General features: G+C 47.9%; 1 protein-coding gene across 1 annotated transcript in view; it reads right to left on the bottom strand.

The window, feature by feature from the left end:
- The window catches only part of LOC149867543 (dipeptidyl peptidase 4-like), a 72,570-nt gene that overhangs the window by 38,858 nt on the left and 17,818 nt on the right, over positions 1-15,894 (bottom strand). Inside the window, exons 4-10 of the mRNA XM_090041719.1 lie at positions 14,739-14,831; positions 14,174-14,268; positions 13,986-14,060; positions 2,243-2,295; positions 2,054-2,126; positions 1,484-1,604; positions 372-532 (exon numbers count right to left, since the gene is read on the bottom strand). Coding sequence (XP_089897845.1) covers positions 372-532; positions 1,484-1,604; positions 2,054-2,126; positions 2,243-2,295; positions 13,986-14,060; positions 14,174-14,268; positions 14,739-14,831 — 671 coding nt within the window. The remainder of the gene's footprint in view (positions 1-371; positions 533-1,483; positions 1,605-2,053; positions 2,127-2,242; positions 2,296-13,985; positions 14,061-14,173; positions 14,269-14,738; positions 14,832-15,894) is intronic.

Genomic DNA, 15,894 nt, shown 5'->3' with positions numbered 1-15,894 from the left:
CACCCCCCAGGTCCCTTCCCTTCTCTACGCCCCTTCCCAATATGGTTGGTTAATAATTGGCTCTTGGTATCAGCCAAAAAAATCTTTATCAGTGCATCCCTAACAAGAACATTTCTCACAATCACCATGTCTACTTATCAAACTTTCTAGAGAAACAACAAAACCTTAAAAAAAAAAAAAAAATCACACTTTCTTTCCAGGAGAAAATAAAATACTTTAACATTGCCAGATGCTGTTGACTTCAGTAAGAGTAATCACAGCAAGCTGTTGAGGAGAGACAGACAATATTTTCGTTAGCAGAAAGTGATTAAAACTGAGACTATTCTCTTACTGAAATTGCTGAACAATCATATTTAATAAATAACACAGACCTTGGGATATGGAATTCTAATCGTCTTTGGATACTGCAGCGTGTCTTCTGAATAAAAGGAATACTCAATAACAGGAACTTCTGTATCATTAAACTCTGCATATGCTATAAAATTGCCATTTGGAGACCACCACAGAGCAGAGTGGGTGCCAAACATTTCCTCTGAAAAAGATGCAAATGCATTCTTTTGAAGCAATAGTTGCTGAGTTGGCTTCTGTATCTGAAATATCATTCTCATTAGTTTTTACAGAGCTGTGCTGAAGTTCAGCTGCTGAACTGTAGACTACTTACCTGGGCTCTAAAATGACATTAAATAAATTAATCCCTACAAATGATAGACTTTTAAGAAAACAATCCCTAATTTTGGCTTAATCAAAAACCTGTTCTGGACTCTTTATTTGTTTATTTATTCTTTATATGGTTAGGATGCTGCCATTTATCAAGGCATTAAATAATGCCTACATTTTAATGTATGGTAAGCTTCTAGTTAGAATGGCACTTTGGTTTAGTACAGGGGTTTTCAACCAGGGGTACCTAAGAAGGCCCTAGGAAGTACATGCGGGCCGGCCAGGATGGAGCACTGCCACACACCATCCCATGCTGCCATGCAGGCACCACCTGTCCTGCTGGAAGTGGGGGGTGGGGAAAGGTTGCACATGGTGGCTGCTGCTGCTCTGCATTCGGCTGTGCAGCCCGCTCGCCCACTCCCCTCCCCCCCGTCTGGACACGCACCGCCGCTCCCAGGTCCACATCCAGCCGCCAGGGGTACATTGTTCTGGTGTCTGGCCGCTAGGGGTACACTGATCCAAAAAGTTTAAAAACCACTGGTTTAGTACACAACATAGCGCCCTAGGAGTCAGAAGACAAGATCCCATGCCTCGGTCCACCACTGACCTGTTATGTGATATTAAGCAAAACATTTCAGCTTGCAGTATTCCTGCTTCTCCATCTCTAAAATGGGACTAGTTATACCTACTCTCCTTATGTGGAATAAAAACATTATATATAATAAGAACTAAACTTCTTTTCTCCACATTTCTAACATTTTTTTAAAATTATAACAAGGAGTTATAATTGTTACCATATAAAAATCAAATAGTTGTATGTAGTTACCTTCATAAACCCAATCAGGAATTCCATTAAAAATTTTATTTTCTTCTCCATTTTTGGTGATATTTATAGTCTTTGCTCCTGGGAATTCTTTCACATAAATGTTATTATTCCAAACATATGCCTACAAAAAATTCTCATAGTTATTAAATAAATTATGGTTGGAATCCAGTGATAGAACAAGCTATATTTACTTCCATTGTGCTTTCCAGCATCCTATTTCTTTGTCATTCAGATTGCAGAAATTGTCTTGATAGTTGCATTCTATTAAGTATACTGACGCCACATAACAAGTGAAAACATTTATTAAAATTCATTAGTACTAGAAAATATCATAGTAAATTACCTGGCCTGTGGTCATGAACAAAAATGTAGAAATAACAACAACAAAATCACAAGGAGATGACAATTTCAACATTAACAGCAAAAAATTATCTGACTTCTTCTGACAGAACTGTGTGCGTTTATGCCTGGGTGTGTGTGTGCACACGTAGTAAATATAGGCCACTGACTAACATCTGTACTGTTGTACAGGAATTGTACCGCTGATATACTGCATTTCTACTTACTAACCAATTTGTGGCCAACAGGTGACCAGGATATATACTGGGTATCATTAGGAAGTGGATTCTCAGTCACTAAGGTACTAGAAAACAAAAAATAAAACAAAACAAAAATAGTTAAGACAGACAATCATTATAGTGCCATTTTATTGCAAAGCATTTACATTAAATTAGATCAATTTTACATAAAGTTACTAACCTTGCAGTCATGTCATAAATGTGATATGAAGCTGTATATGAATGTCTCCAGAGCTGCAAGAAAACCATTGTTATTTTAAGAAAATATCCTCAACCAAGAAACATTTTAGGAGGTCTGCAAGTGTGTTATAAGTTAACGACAAGTGTTTGAAACCTTTTCCTATTTCTATTTCTGATGGGTGAATGCACCCACCAGCCATCCAGGATCAACTAGTGGGTCAGACTGTCCCCATCCATGGTAAAAACCTAGGGAAATTAATCAGTGAAAGATTCATTCTGAGTTTTCCTTTAAAGTATCCTATTTAATAGGAACTATTCACATACCAGATTTTTAAAGTTACGTGCTCCCAGCCCGGGGGGTCCCAGGGATCCATGGTAAGACTGGAGGCAAGACTTCCAGACAGAGATGGGGGTAGCCCTGCAGCTTCCCAGCCCCTTTTTACTCTGTCTCACTGGTACTCCTACTGTTTTAAAGCACTATATCATGCTACTTTGTTCAACATCCTGATGTTTCTTGTTTCCTTGGCCCTTGCTTACCCAATAATAAATAACACTGTTCCCAAGATATTTTCGATCCAGATTTTGTCACAGAAATCTATGGCCTCTACAGAAATCTCTCTCCCAGGTCTGCCTCTGGAAATCTGTAGATTTTGAGAGTTTTAGTAGAAGCACTGTGTGGGGCCTGAGAATGGGATGGTATAGCAGACGTACATGCAAGAAAGCTTACAGGATTCTACTTTGTCCTCTGCTAGGATATCAAACTAGCAGCCCATAAACTTGATCCATTATGACAGTCTGTATGTTCCAACTCATCTCTGCTGTTAAATAATGTATATACTTTTAAACTTTCTTTTTCCAGTTTAAAAAAATTATCTAATTACAAAAACATATTTAAATATATTTTCTCTATGTTGATTAATAATTATTCTATGAAAGTAGACAATTAGAAAATTTCTCGCGTCCAAGGGCTTAATAACCATGTAGCTAAATACCAGTATCCTCCTGATTCATGGATCTGTGCTAGTTTAATCTCTTGTTCTACAGGTTAATACAGTGTATACTTTTCAATTTTGCGACTGTAAAGTCAAGCTGTGCTTCCTACTCAGAAGGTAAGAAATGGCAAAATTATGTTGATTGCCCAACTTTTATTAATCCAGTGCATATGCCAGTGCATAATCTTATAGTATTTTTGTCACAGGACTCCTACCTCATTCATTCCATAGGATGTATTATAATCTGAAGTTCATGATAAGTTATTAAATTCTTTGCTTTGTCCATGTTATTCAATGTGGCTATGCCTTATAGACTGGATACTCTTCCAACCCTGCTCTGAATGTATAATTAATGACTTCCTCAAAGGCTCTCAAATGATGGGCTTCAGAGTGCACCATCAATTCTTCAAAACACAGCTGTGACATGAAGGGCTATAATTATCCCTAATTTATGGGTGAGGAACTCAGGCAGAAAGAGATGAAGGACAAACACATCCCCTGATTTTGGGTGACAAATCTGAGATTTCTTGCACACTGTTTTTCAATGTGTTTAACATTACCTAGCTCTTCATGTGTTCCAAAGGGTGCTCCCCTACTAGGAGCCTCTCCCTGATGAAAAGTTTATGGTGCTCAGGGAAATAAAAAAAAAAGACAGGTGTTCAGCCAGGGCTCCCAGATAAAAATCCACTCTTTAAAGGTCCAAGGCACTGTGAGCCTAGCACCAGGAAAAGGCTCCCCAGTGTTGGGTTCAGGGCACCCCAGACATTTAGAAAGCAGACATGCACTTGGGAGCCCCAGTTGTATGCCTATTTTTTTATGTTCTCAGGCACCTGTGGAAGAGGCACCTGGAGAGCAGGGATCTCCTGGCTCCCCCAGCTGAAGGTCCCCTGTGATGGCCAGAACCAGAAGGGTTAATAACAAAGAGAAATTTGCTTTTTGAAGGTATCTGAAGTAGCTTTAGGAGCAGTTTCCTGTCTGTCTGAAAGAAAATTTATATATAGCTTTTTATACTCGGCCAAAAACGTGTGCCCAGAGAACACCCTACATAATCACCGGCTTAGATGAGCGATACTTGGCCAATCAGCTGGGGGCGTTGGTAGTGGGCAAAGCCCAGGTGGCCTACAGGGCCTTGTCTCGGAAGGAAGCCCTGGACTACGAAGCCGTTAAAACCGCGATCCTCTACCGGCTAGACAGACCAGCCCTGAACAATATCAGTGGCTCTTTCGAGCTAAGAAAGGGGCGGAAGAGAGGTAGCCCCGGCTGTTGTTACAACGACTACAAGATCTCTTTAGGAAGTGAGTTAATTTGGCAATGTGTACCCTAGCGATGCTCATGAACAAAGTCATATTGGAGCAATTCTTGAAAGATTTAGAAGAGAGGACACAACGCTGGGTGTGACAGCATTCACTGGGGTCATGTGAGGAGGCACTGGAGTTGGCTGAAGCTTTTGCAGCCTCAGAAGCATACTATCCGCGGGAAAAATGTGGGATGACACCACCAGCCAAGAGAACCAGAATGACGGAAGCCCGGCAACAGGACCCCAGGAGGGGACATGGTGTGTTATTATTGTGGCCCAATGGGGCATTTTGCGTGGGAATGTTCAACCCACGCTTCTGAGAGGTGGCGACCACACAATGCCCCACAGTGGGTGGTCGAAACACCTAAGACAGCTCCACGGGAGCCGATGGATTGTAGTTTTGAAGCAGGGGGAGAGAGCCCAGTACGGGGGTGCCCCGTAGTGAGGGCCTGGGTTGAGGGCTGCCTAGCGTGGGCCTTGTTAGAGTCAGGCTGCACCCAATCACTGGTCAGGGCCACACTTGCAAAAGATCGCCCTGGCTGTCGGGCCGAACCCATGAGGATATCCTGCCTTCATGGGGAGATGCAGAAGATTCGCTGAGCATGGGCGAACCTGTGAGTGATGGAGCATCAGGGGGAGCTATTGGTAGGTCTCGTGCCCCGCTTAGCGTACAACATGATCCTAGGGCGGGACTGGGTCCCAATATACGACGTCTTGGATCGAGCGCGAGATGTTGAGGCGGCTTGCAGGACATTAAAAACAAAAGAAGGGTGGCTCGGAGACTCAACCAAACAAGAAGGGCCTGGTGAAAGAGACAAAGACACCATTACCAACCTGCAGGATATTGCCAGCCGCCAGCAGTTTCAGCGAGCCCAGGAAGAGGATCCCAGGCTACAGGGGCTTTGGACACAGGCCGAAGATGACCTCTGGCAACCAGCTGCAGCCTCAGACCCTGTGACCCACTTTGAGGTAAGGCAATACCTCTTGTACCAGGTTCAGTCTGGCGGGGAGGGCGAGGAACATAGAGTACAACTGGTGGTGCTGCCCTCTTGCCACTGGAAGGCAGTATGGCAACTGGCGCATGCCAGCCCTCTTGGGGACCATATGGGAAGGGATCGGACCACTGACAAAATATCCCGGTGGTTCTTCTGGCCAGGGATGGGAGAGGATGTGGCGCGGCGATGCACAGAGTGTCCCGTATGCCAAAAGGCAAGGGAGGATCGGCCACCTCGGGCCCCACTAAGGCTGATGCCAGTAAATCGACCTACCATTTTTATTGATTGCCATGGATGTTGTTGGGCTGCTGCATCGCAGCAGAGCTGGTACTAATATATACTTCTGTTCATCGATTATATGACCCGGTACCCTGACGCCATGCCCTTGAGATCCGTGACAGCTCCTCTGACTGCGGAGGAGCTGGTAAAATGGATAGCACGTATGGGTATTCCACACGAGATCCTAACAGATCAAGGGCAGAATTTTATGTCCGGGGTACTGCAGGGCACGTGTCAAACCCTACGAATCAAACAGCTTCGTACATCAGTTTACCATCCGCAGACCAATGGATTGGTTGAATGATTGAACGGGTCTCTCAAGAAAGTACTGCGACGATGTATACAGGGTGACCAGCGGCGATACTCCCGCTAGCCTTGTTCGTCCTCCGAGACTCCCCTTCTGAATCGTTGGGGCATTCCCCTTTCGAGTTGGCGTTAGGTCACTAACCACGGGGCCTATCGCAGATCCTCCAGGAGGATTGGGAACACCGCCCCGCTGACATCCTAAACCTGTCCATGTACCAACAGGCCTTTCAACACTGCATTGAAAACGTGAGGGAACTGGCCTCGAGTAGCTTGCGGCAGGCCCAGCAGTGCCAGAAAGAGAGATATGACTCGCACGCTAAAGAATGGGCGTTCCGGCCAAGTTAGAGAGTATCGGTCTTGTTGCCGACCTCACCCAGCAGCTACTGACCCAATGGCAGGGACCATTCAAGATCCTTCGGAAGGTAGAACCGGTCAATTACAAAGTCTACTGCCTAGGACACCGACAAACACAACAGACCTAGCATGTTAATCTACTATAGGAATGGCAGCAGCCCGAAGGTTGGGCTGCATTTGCAGCGGAAACCAAGGATGACCTCGGCCCCCAGGGGATCAACATAGGCCCTAGAGCCACTGGAAGAAATTCGTGTAGGCAGTGAACTAAGAGCGACACAAGAGGCTGAGACACTGTAAGGGAGAGGAGGAGTCGGCGGGCTCCGCGGCTCCACGCCCACGTGGAGCCCTGCTAATCAGCCGCCTGCCGACTTCAGCTGCGGGGCAGGAACTTACCTTCCCCAGGTGTGTGGGGAGAGGAGGAGCTGGTACCCACGAGGCCGACATAAAAGAGAGGCTGGGGACAGCCAGGGGGAGGAGCGTGAAATCGGAAGCAGGCGGCGGGGATCCTGAAGTCCGGCAGAGCTTGTGGCAGCAGATGCGAGCGGCCCTCCAGCGCGGTAGGAACCTTTGGCAGAAGGGCAAGCCCCAGCGGGGCCCTTGGAGCCCAGGTGGGCGGCCTGGGGGAGACTGAACTACTATATTGTCGGCCGGGAATGGCTGGAGCCCCGCAGGAGCCGGGCGCCACATTGATGCTATTATAAGGGCAGACCGGCCCCAGGGAGCTGGTAAATATTGAACTGTTTCATAGTTTCTAGGGTCGGGAGGGACCTGAGCAGATCATCTAGTCCGACCCCCTGCCATGGCAGGAAAGAATACTGGGGTCAAAAAACCCGAGCAAGATGTGCATCTAACCTCCTCTTAAACACCCCCAGGGTAGAAGCATGCACCACTTCTCTTGGAAGCTGGTTCCAGACCCTAGCCGCCCTGGCCGTGAAGTAGCGCCTCCTGATACCTAACCTAAACCTACCCTCTGCCAGCTTGTGACCGTTATCCCCTGGCGGTGCTCGGGGGAACAGTGACTCCCCCAATGCCTGCTGATCCCCCCTGACTAGTTTATAATAGGCCACAAGATCCCCCCTCAGCCTTCTCTTTTGGAGGCTGAACAGGTTCAGGTCCTGTAGCCTGTCCTCATAGGGCCTGCCCTGTTGTCCCCTAATCATGTGAGTGGCCCTCCTCTGGACCCTCTCCATGCTGTCCACATCCCTCTTGAAGTGTGGCACCCAGAACTGGATGCAATACTCCAGCTGCGGCCTGACCAGTGCTGCATAGAGGGGGAGGTCACCTCTTTGGACCTGCTCGAGATGCATCTGTGGATGCATGACAAGGTGCGGTTGGCCTTTCTAACCGCCTCTCCACACTGCCGGCCCATGTTCATCTTGGAGTCAATGATGACCCCCAGATCCCTTTCCGCCTCCGTGCTGACAAGAGGGGAGTTCCCTAACCTGTAGGTATGGTGCCGGTTGTTCCTCCCCAGGTGCATCATCTTGCACTTGTCTGTGTTGAAACCCATCTTATTCTCGTCCGCCCACCCTTGTAACCTGTCTAGGTCTGATTGTAGCCTGTTGCATCCTTCCAGTGTGCCCACGTCCCCCCACATCTTAGTGTCATCAGCAAATTTGAACAGGGTGCTTTTTACCTCCTCATCCAAATCCCTGATGAAGATGTTGAACAGTGCGGGCCCAAGGACCGAGCCCTGCAGAACCCCACTGCCCACGTCCTTCCAGGTTGAGAAGGACCCATCCACTACCACCCTCTGGGTGCGGCCCTCCAGCCAGTCGGCGACCCATTTGACTGTGTGGGTGTCTACACCACAGCCCCCCAGTTTCTTAATGAGAACGGGGTGAGAGACAGTGTCAAAAGCCTTCCGGAAGTCCAGGAAGACTATATCCACTGCTACCCCTGCATCTAATGATCTGGTGATCTGATCGTAAAGGCCAACAGGTTGGTCTGACAGGACCTGCCACTGATGAACCCATGTTGGTTGCCCCTAAGCATGCAGTCCCCTGCTGGCCCTTCCTGGATGTGTGCCAGCATAATTTTCTCGAACAGCTTGCCTAGGATCGAGGTAAGACTAACTGGCCTATAGTTTCCCAGGTCCTTCTTCCTCCCTTTTTTGAAGATGGGGACCACTGTTATATTGCCAGTCGGGAGCGGCTGGAACCCAGTGGGAGCCAGGTACCGCACTGACTCTATTATAAGGGGCACTCATTGTCCATAAGTGCTGTAGCTCCTGCAATAGGGGCAGAACGGCCGCAGGGAGCCCAAACTGTAAATTGAGGAACCTGACAAGGTCCCTAACAGAGCTCGTTGGGAGCTAGAGAGGGGTTAGACCCCACGGCATACAGGGAACACAGGAGGTTGTCGGCAGAAGGCTGAAGCCGTCGCTTTATACGCGGAACCCCTGGCCGTAATATTTTGCGTTAATCCACATGTTTTCTTTCGGGACAATCTGAGTGGCTGAGCCGGACAGGCGGCCACCACCCAGTGGAACGGGCAAGGGTGTAGGGGTTGCGGAGCCCTCAGTAACACGAGACCTGCAGACACCGAGGAGTCCCCTGACTGGACGACACGCGCCGGAACACCGGAACCAACTCTAATATCATCAAAGTCGTGGCAGGTGAGGCAAGCGCGTGTGAACGCCCAACACATGGTGAGCAGACCCTTGGTGACCAGTAAGCGACCCTGCCACAGGGAGGCGGTAGAGGTCGAACCTCTTCCCCGACAGACACAAATCCTCCTGGAGGAGTTTAAGAAGGTATTCTTGGATGATCCCAGTTGGGTACGGGATATGTACCACACCATTTATATGCCTGCAGGCGTGATTGTACAAGATCGGTGGTGGCCAATACCGCACCATTTAGCAGGGAAGTGCGGAAGGAGATCAAAAAAATGTTTGCACTCAGCGTCATCAAGCCCTCTCGAAGCCCCTGGAGAAGTTCCCTCGTACCTGTCCCAAAGCCAGATGGGACCTTATGGCTCTGCGTGGATTAATGAAAACTAAATGAAATAGCTGCATTTGATGCTTTCCCCATGCTGCGTGTGACAGAGTTGGTAGAGCAAATCGGAGCAGCTAAATTCATAACAACATTGGATTTAGCCAAGGGGTACTGGCAGATCCCTGTGGGGCCCTGTGACTGCCCCAAAACTGCCTTCAGGACACCCTGGGGCCTATATGAATTTATAAAGATGCTGTACAGACTACACAGGACTGCCACCACCTTCCAACGACTGATGGAGCCCATTCTGGCACTGCATTCAGAATACGCAGCAGCATATATCGACGATATCATCATATTCGCTCGATCATGGGAACATCAACAGGCCCTCAGAGCCGTATTAACAGAGTTGAGTGGGGTAGGCTTGACCGCAATCTTCTGCAACTGTGTGGTTGCACAGAAACACACTAAATACCTAGGATTCCTCGTGGGGCAAGGAAACATACGGCCTCTACATGACAAGGTTGAAATCATTCATAACTTTTGGGCCCCACAAACACCCAGACAACTACGATCTTTCCTCAGTCTGGTAAACTATTATCGTAGATTCATCCCCTGATTTTCAAAAATAGCTGCACCACTCTCAGAGGCCCTGAAGGGGCCAAACAGAAGGGGGATCAAGTGGAAGGGGGAAATGTTTCAAAGATTTCAGGTGTTAAAAAGGGTCCTGTGTGAGGACGTGGTCATACATGACACCCCTAATTTTGACAAACCATTCATATTACAGACCGACACCTCTGAAACAGCTATTGGGGCTATCCTGGTGCAACAGGACACAGGCATGGAGTGACCCGTGGTCTACATGAGCCGGAAACTACTGCCAGCCGAAACAAGGTACGCAACTATTGAAAGGGAGTGCCTTGCAATCCAGTGGGTGGTGGAGCACTTTCGCTATTATCTACTAGGCAGAGAGTTCACACTTGTCACTGATCACGCGCCTCTCAAGTGGCTCAACTCAGCCAGAACTGATAATGCACGTATAACAAGATGGGCATTGGCATTACACTCTTTTAAGTTCAGCATAGTGCATCGCTCAGGGAGCGACAATCTAAGAGCTGACTTTCTATCCAGATGCGGCGATAACACAAGACAAGGCATCAACCGGCTAGAATGCCCGACCTTACCTATGACCACAGGTAAGGGAGATGCGAACCCAATGAAACCACCCCAAGGCAGCTTATGTGGGGGTTATGTCCCAGGGAGGGACATACAAGGGAAAAAAACAAAAACTTACCCATGGCAGAAGGCATGGAGCAGCAGGGGTGGAAGGAAAAGCCCGCGCAGCTCATCAGCCGTTTGTTTATACAATTATGGCTGGCTGGTGACGTCAGCTCCAGACACTGAGCAGCAAAAATAAAAATGGCAGCTGACACTGCAGAAAGGGAGGAGAGGAGAGAGAGAGGGAGAAAGAGAGCCCCAGCCAGACCCAGAAAGGGAGGAGACCTTCACCACAGGTCCCACCGAACTCAGCAGACCCAGACCCAGGGACCCCAAACCCGAGAATGGACGCTGGAACAGACCGGATACCCTGCAGGATCCCAGGTGGGAGAGTCAAAGGGCTCAGGGCAAGCAGGGACCCACACCAGAGGGAAGGACCCTGAGAGAAGTCCCTGGGTGGTCGCAATAGAGGCAAGTATCACTGCTGTTTGCAGCTGGGTCAGCAACGGAGCGTGAAGGGCTTCCAGGGCTGACGGAGGGTAAAGAGGGTGCTCTGAGTTAAAATAGTAGGAAAGATATGAGAGGGGCGCAGTTACGTCAAGGGGTATGCTTGAATTTAGGGCTCCTTAGGTGATCAGTTTCTTTTTCTGTTTCCATGCATGAAGGGGTTAAGGAGGGAATGGCCATGTGAGCTACCCCAAGTATCGGGGCCGAGGGGAGAGCCTCAGAGGTTCTTTTTTTTGTTTGTTTCCCTGGGAGAAGGGGCTAGAGAGAAGGAGGAAAAATGGGGAAGGGTCAGAAACGAGAGGACCGACCCCATGTTGGCGATCAGGCGTAACGGATGGCTGTCAGGAGGGCGCAACTCCACTGAAGAGGCCAAGGCCAATGGAGAACATTGCATGTGAGGCAGAGTGTGGCTGAGGTGTAGGGGTGGCAGAGCCCTGTGAAATGACCGTCGGGTGAACCGTGGGCCACCGAGTAAACCAAACAACCATCCCCAACCACTGAGGAACCAACAAGCCGTGGCAGGCGAGATCAGGGAGGGCAAGTCGTGGCGGAAACATCTGCTCAGCCCAAAATGTGTGCCCAGAGAATGCCCTATGTCCGTCACCTGGGCAAGGGCTGCTCGAGAGCGGATACTCGAAGCCCAACAGTCACATGGTGCATTTACATGCTCCCGCACCCCAGACTGCACCCACTGAAAAGGCCTCAGACACACAAAGATACTGAGAACACCCAGCTACAATCGAAGAAGTGTGAAACTAGCCTCTCAGTCATTGGCGATGGATTGTGGACTGGCAAGGGAGAACCTGTCAATGTTACTGTGGGACAGGGTACTTACTCAGTTTCCTCCCATATGCCAAAATAAATGTTGTTGCTCGCACCGATGCTACATACGCCACCTGGCAAAAGTCATATTTATAAAGCAAATACTTCAAAAAGCAAGGTGTAAGTTGTGTTGGCCAGAACCAGAAGGGTTATTAACAAAGAGAAATCTGCTTTTTGAAAGTATCTGAAGTAGCCTTAGGAGCAGTTTCCTGTCTGTCTGAAAGAAAATTTATATATAGCTTTTTATACTGATTTTCAGACTGCAAAAACTTTAAAAAACGGAACTAAGAATTATAGCCATAGACGTACCTGATTTATGAAATTTTGCTTAAAATCAGTAAAAAACTAACAAACGTAATCACAAAATATAATTAGCATAGTAGGTTAAACTTAGGTAGGGACACGTTAATCTCAGACCCCAAAGTGAAGTACTGTGATTTGCTTATTGGGTAAACCCAAGCTTGAGCAGTAACTTACTATAATAATTTCTAACACCTTTTAACCCCATAGGATAACAGCTATAAAGTAACACTATGAATGGGTATATAACCAAAAAATTAGGATAAGATATAAAAGAACAGACACATTAAGTAACCCTCAGGGAAGGATAGAACAGAAAGGTCATTGCTGTCCCATACCCCCATGGATCTATGAGAGCGAGGACCAGATTCTGACAGAGGGGCCTCCCCCGGTTCTCCCTTGGACAGCTCAGTTCAGAGACGTCCGACCGCTGAATCAACTTGACGTGTATCTTCTAACTGAGAGACTATTGATAAGTTGCTAACCAAGTGGGAACTCTTGGTTAATTTCTTTATCTGTTTTATAATCACTGTCAATTTTAATCTGTATTGTTATGTTGTCCGTTTATTAGCTTAAATTTTTTACTAACTGTCATATATGTAAACTATATCTTTTGTTGTTATAAGTAAAATTTATTCTTTTTTTATAAGTAAAACTTGTCATTGCTTTCCTTCCCAACATCACCTCCTCGATCCCAAACGAAAAAGCCCAATGGCTAATAAAGTTGCAGTGCTCAGTCAGTCTGCAACTAAATTAATATACTCACAGTGCCCAGCTGGCCTATGACAGCCCCACCACGGCCTGGGACCTCCTGGTCAACCTCCTCCTGGCTCTGGCCAAGCTTGTCATCTAGCTATCCAGGAAGGAGGCTCTGGCCAGGAAGGCTCCCGGTGACCTTGGGACATTTTTCCTTGGTGTCCTTCGCGTGTGTCTCTGGGTGAAGTACCACTGGGCAGTAGCCGCTGGTGAGCTCTCCAAGTTTGCGAGCCAGTGGGTGCTGTCCAGGGTGCTCTGCTCGGTGTCCCCCCAGGGAGCACCTGTTTTGGCCCTATGACCCTGCATGTGCACACCCTGTTTTCTCTTTTGTTGTCCCCCAGAATTTCTTGGTGTTTTTAAGGTGCTGGTCGCCCAACCCAGTGGCAACCCCAGCATGGGGTTTTTAGGCTTTTAACCTTTTAACTGCAAGTGCCAGATGCCAGGAGGATACCCCCGTCCATTTTTTTAGTCTGTTGATGTTTTTAGAGTACCGGTCACCCAACACAACACAACACAGCGCAGCAGCGGCCAGCTTTTACTCATCCCCAGCTGGGGAGAGCTACATCTGGACCCGCGCATGGGGTCCAGAGGACTTTGACAATCGCCGGCGGCCATTCTGAAGCAGCCCACAGCTTTTAACGGTCCTAACCGTGATGCCGTGGACATCAAATAGTTCCCCCCTGCCCAACAAATAGCAATCACACAATTGGAATTTGAGGAATTTTTTGCCCAATTCCTTGAATTATGCAACCTGCCATACACACATGGCATGGCTGGTCATACAGTTTGGAGAACGGGGCATAACATTCCTCAGACTCCAATTACGCGTCTGTCTTAATGTTCTGCCAGCAGCCTTACACAGGATTGCTTCATTGCACTGCATTTCCTCCCAGTCCCTACCACTCCAACTCTTTTTGCCCAATCAGTCCCCAGCTCCCCTGTTTCCAGCTCTTCAACTCCAGAAGAGAGAACACACTAGTACCTTCTTATAGCCAGATTGTAGCAAAGCAAATCTTGTATCTGGAGAGAACATAGCTGTGGTAGCTCCAACTTCTTTCTATCAAAGAAGGAAACAGACTGGTTACATGCCACACTGGCTACATATATAAAGGAAACACATAAAAGGAAAGAATCAAAGCAAAGTCTAAAATGTACAATATATGGACATACTATTGTGGTATTTTTCAGAGTTTTTAAGACTGCTCCATTATCAGCACTGATAATCTGCAGGCTGCCATCCACTGTTTTGTGGACGTATTCATTTCCTAAGGGAACAAGAGAGAAACTATAGATCAACACAGAGAAACCATAAAACAAAATGCTTCCCCAACTCCCTTGGGGAACTCAGTGCACCTAAAAAGAAAAGGAGCTCTACCTTATCTTCCAATTCCACCACTGACTTATGAACGGAAAGGTGCACAAGGAAGGACTATGCAGCATCCTACCAAAGGCTGGAGCAGTAGGCATACCCTCGAGTCCCCATAGCAAGCAATGTGCCCTCATATCACAAGCAACACAGGAATTTGCTGGAAGAAACAGCTGAACACTGAATCATCAGTCATCCTCATTCTGTTGTCATTACTGGCATCATTCTACAACCATGCAAAAATCATTTAAAACTTTTTTCTTCACATACCAGCTAGTTCCATTCAGGTAAATGCAGCCTGCTGTTCACATGGGTGTCAAATAACAGAGACAGGCAGAAAGAACACTTTATCAGTATTAGATGGATTACCTGAAATCCACTGCAAATTGTATCTTTTGTAGTTATAGCCATCACTCAGATAATCCTCTAAGGTAAATGTTCGTCGTGTGTCAGAGGTACCTCCTAGAATAGAGATGAAGATTTGGATGCAGTTATGACCTACCTGCCAAAGATTCATTACTAAATAAATCACAATTTAACTAACAAGTTTGTGGCTACCTAGATGTAGAGCATTAATGAAAACAAAACACCTGAGTTTTACTGCAAGTCAAGTCAGCCACAAGTGGGAGGAATCCCTGCTGACCCCATCTAGCAACCTCATGGTAAAAACCACAGGCAAGTCCCAGGGGAATTCTAGAGAGGGTGCATCTATATGTGTACTTTACTGCACAATAGATTCATTAGTAGGGCTGTGCAAAGCTTCAGATGCCGATTCGATTCAGAGGAGACTCGGTCCGATTCAGCGGCCAAATCTCTGAATCTGAATCAAACTGGGAGACTCATTAAAAGGGTCAAATCGAATCCAAACCCTTCAAATCGATTCAGCGCTGATTCGGAGAGATTCAGATCAGCCAGGGACAGGCAGACACAGCCAGGTGGCTACAGGTTCTCCCGCAGCTCCTCCAGCTGTGCCTGCCTCTCCCCAGGCAGGGGGAACCACAGCAGAAGCCCCCATGGCTGCCCTGCCTGGCCCCATCCCTCACCCAGCCCCAGCCTCACAGCACTTAAAAGAGAAAAAGAAAAAAAACTGGCTGCAGAGTGGGGAGCAGGGCCTCTGAGGGCTCACAGCAAAGCCCCCATACACAGCGTGGGGCAGTGGGGAGCAGCAGGGAATTATGCCTGCTGTCTGGCATCCACGTAGCAGCTGCTCCATGGTGCGAGTGCAGCATGCCTCAGCAGGTTGCTGGGCGCTGTTGGGTGTTGGGGCCACTGGGGCTTAGCGGTACTGGGCTCCAGCTGACTGCTGGAGCTACTCCTTGACAGGGCATGGTGACAGTTGCTGTGTGGCTGCCAAGTGTGGGAGGTGGGGGGGAGGCTCGATCCCTGCTATCTCCACTGCCCCACGCTGCATGGGGGGGCTCTGCCATGAGCCCCCAGAGGCCCCAGTTGGTGCTGCTGCATCTGGTGAGTGCAGGGCTTTTTTTTCAAGTGCCAGGAGGCTGGGGCCGAATCAGCACCTAAACAG

Source organism: Crocodylus siamensis, chromosome 4 (assembly GCF_052110815.1).
Source record: "Crocodylus siamensis isolate JL-2025a chromosome 4, ASM5211081v1, whole genome shotgun sequence".
In the NCBI taxonomy this organism is placed as follows: Eukaryota; Metazoa; Chordata; order Crocodylia; family Crocodylidae; genus Crocodylus; species Crocodylus siamensis.
The sequence above is the reverse complement of the archived record's forward strand: the minus strand, read 5'-3'. Positions and strand labels throughout refer to the sequence as shown.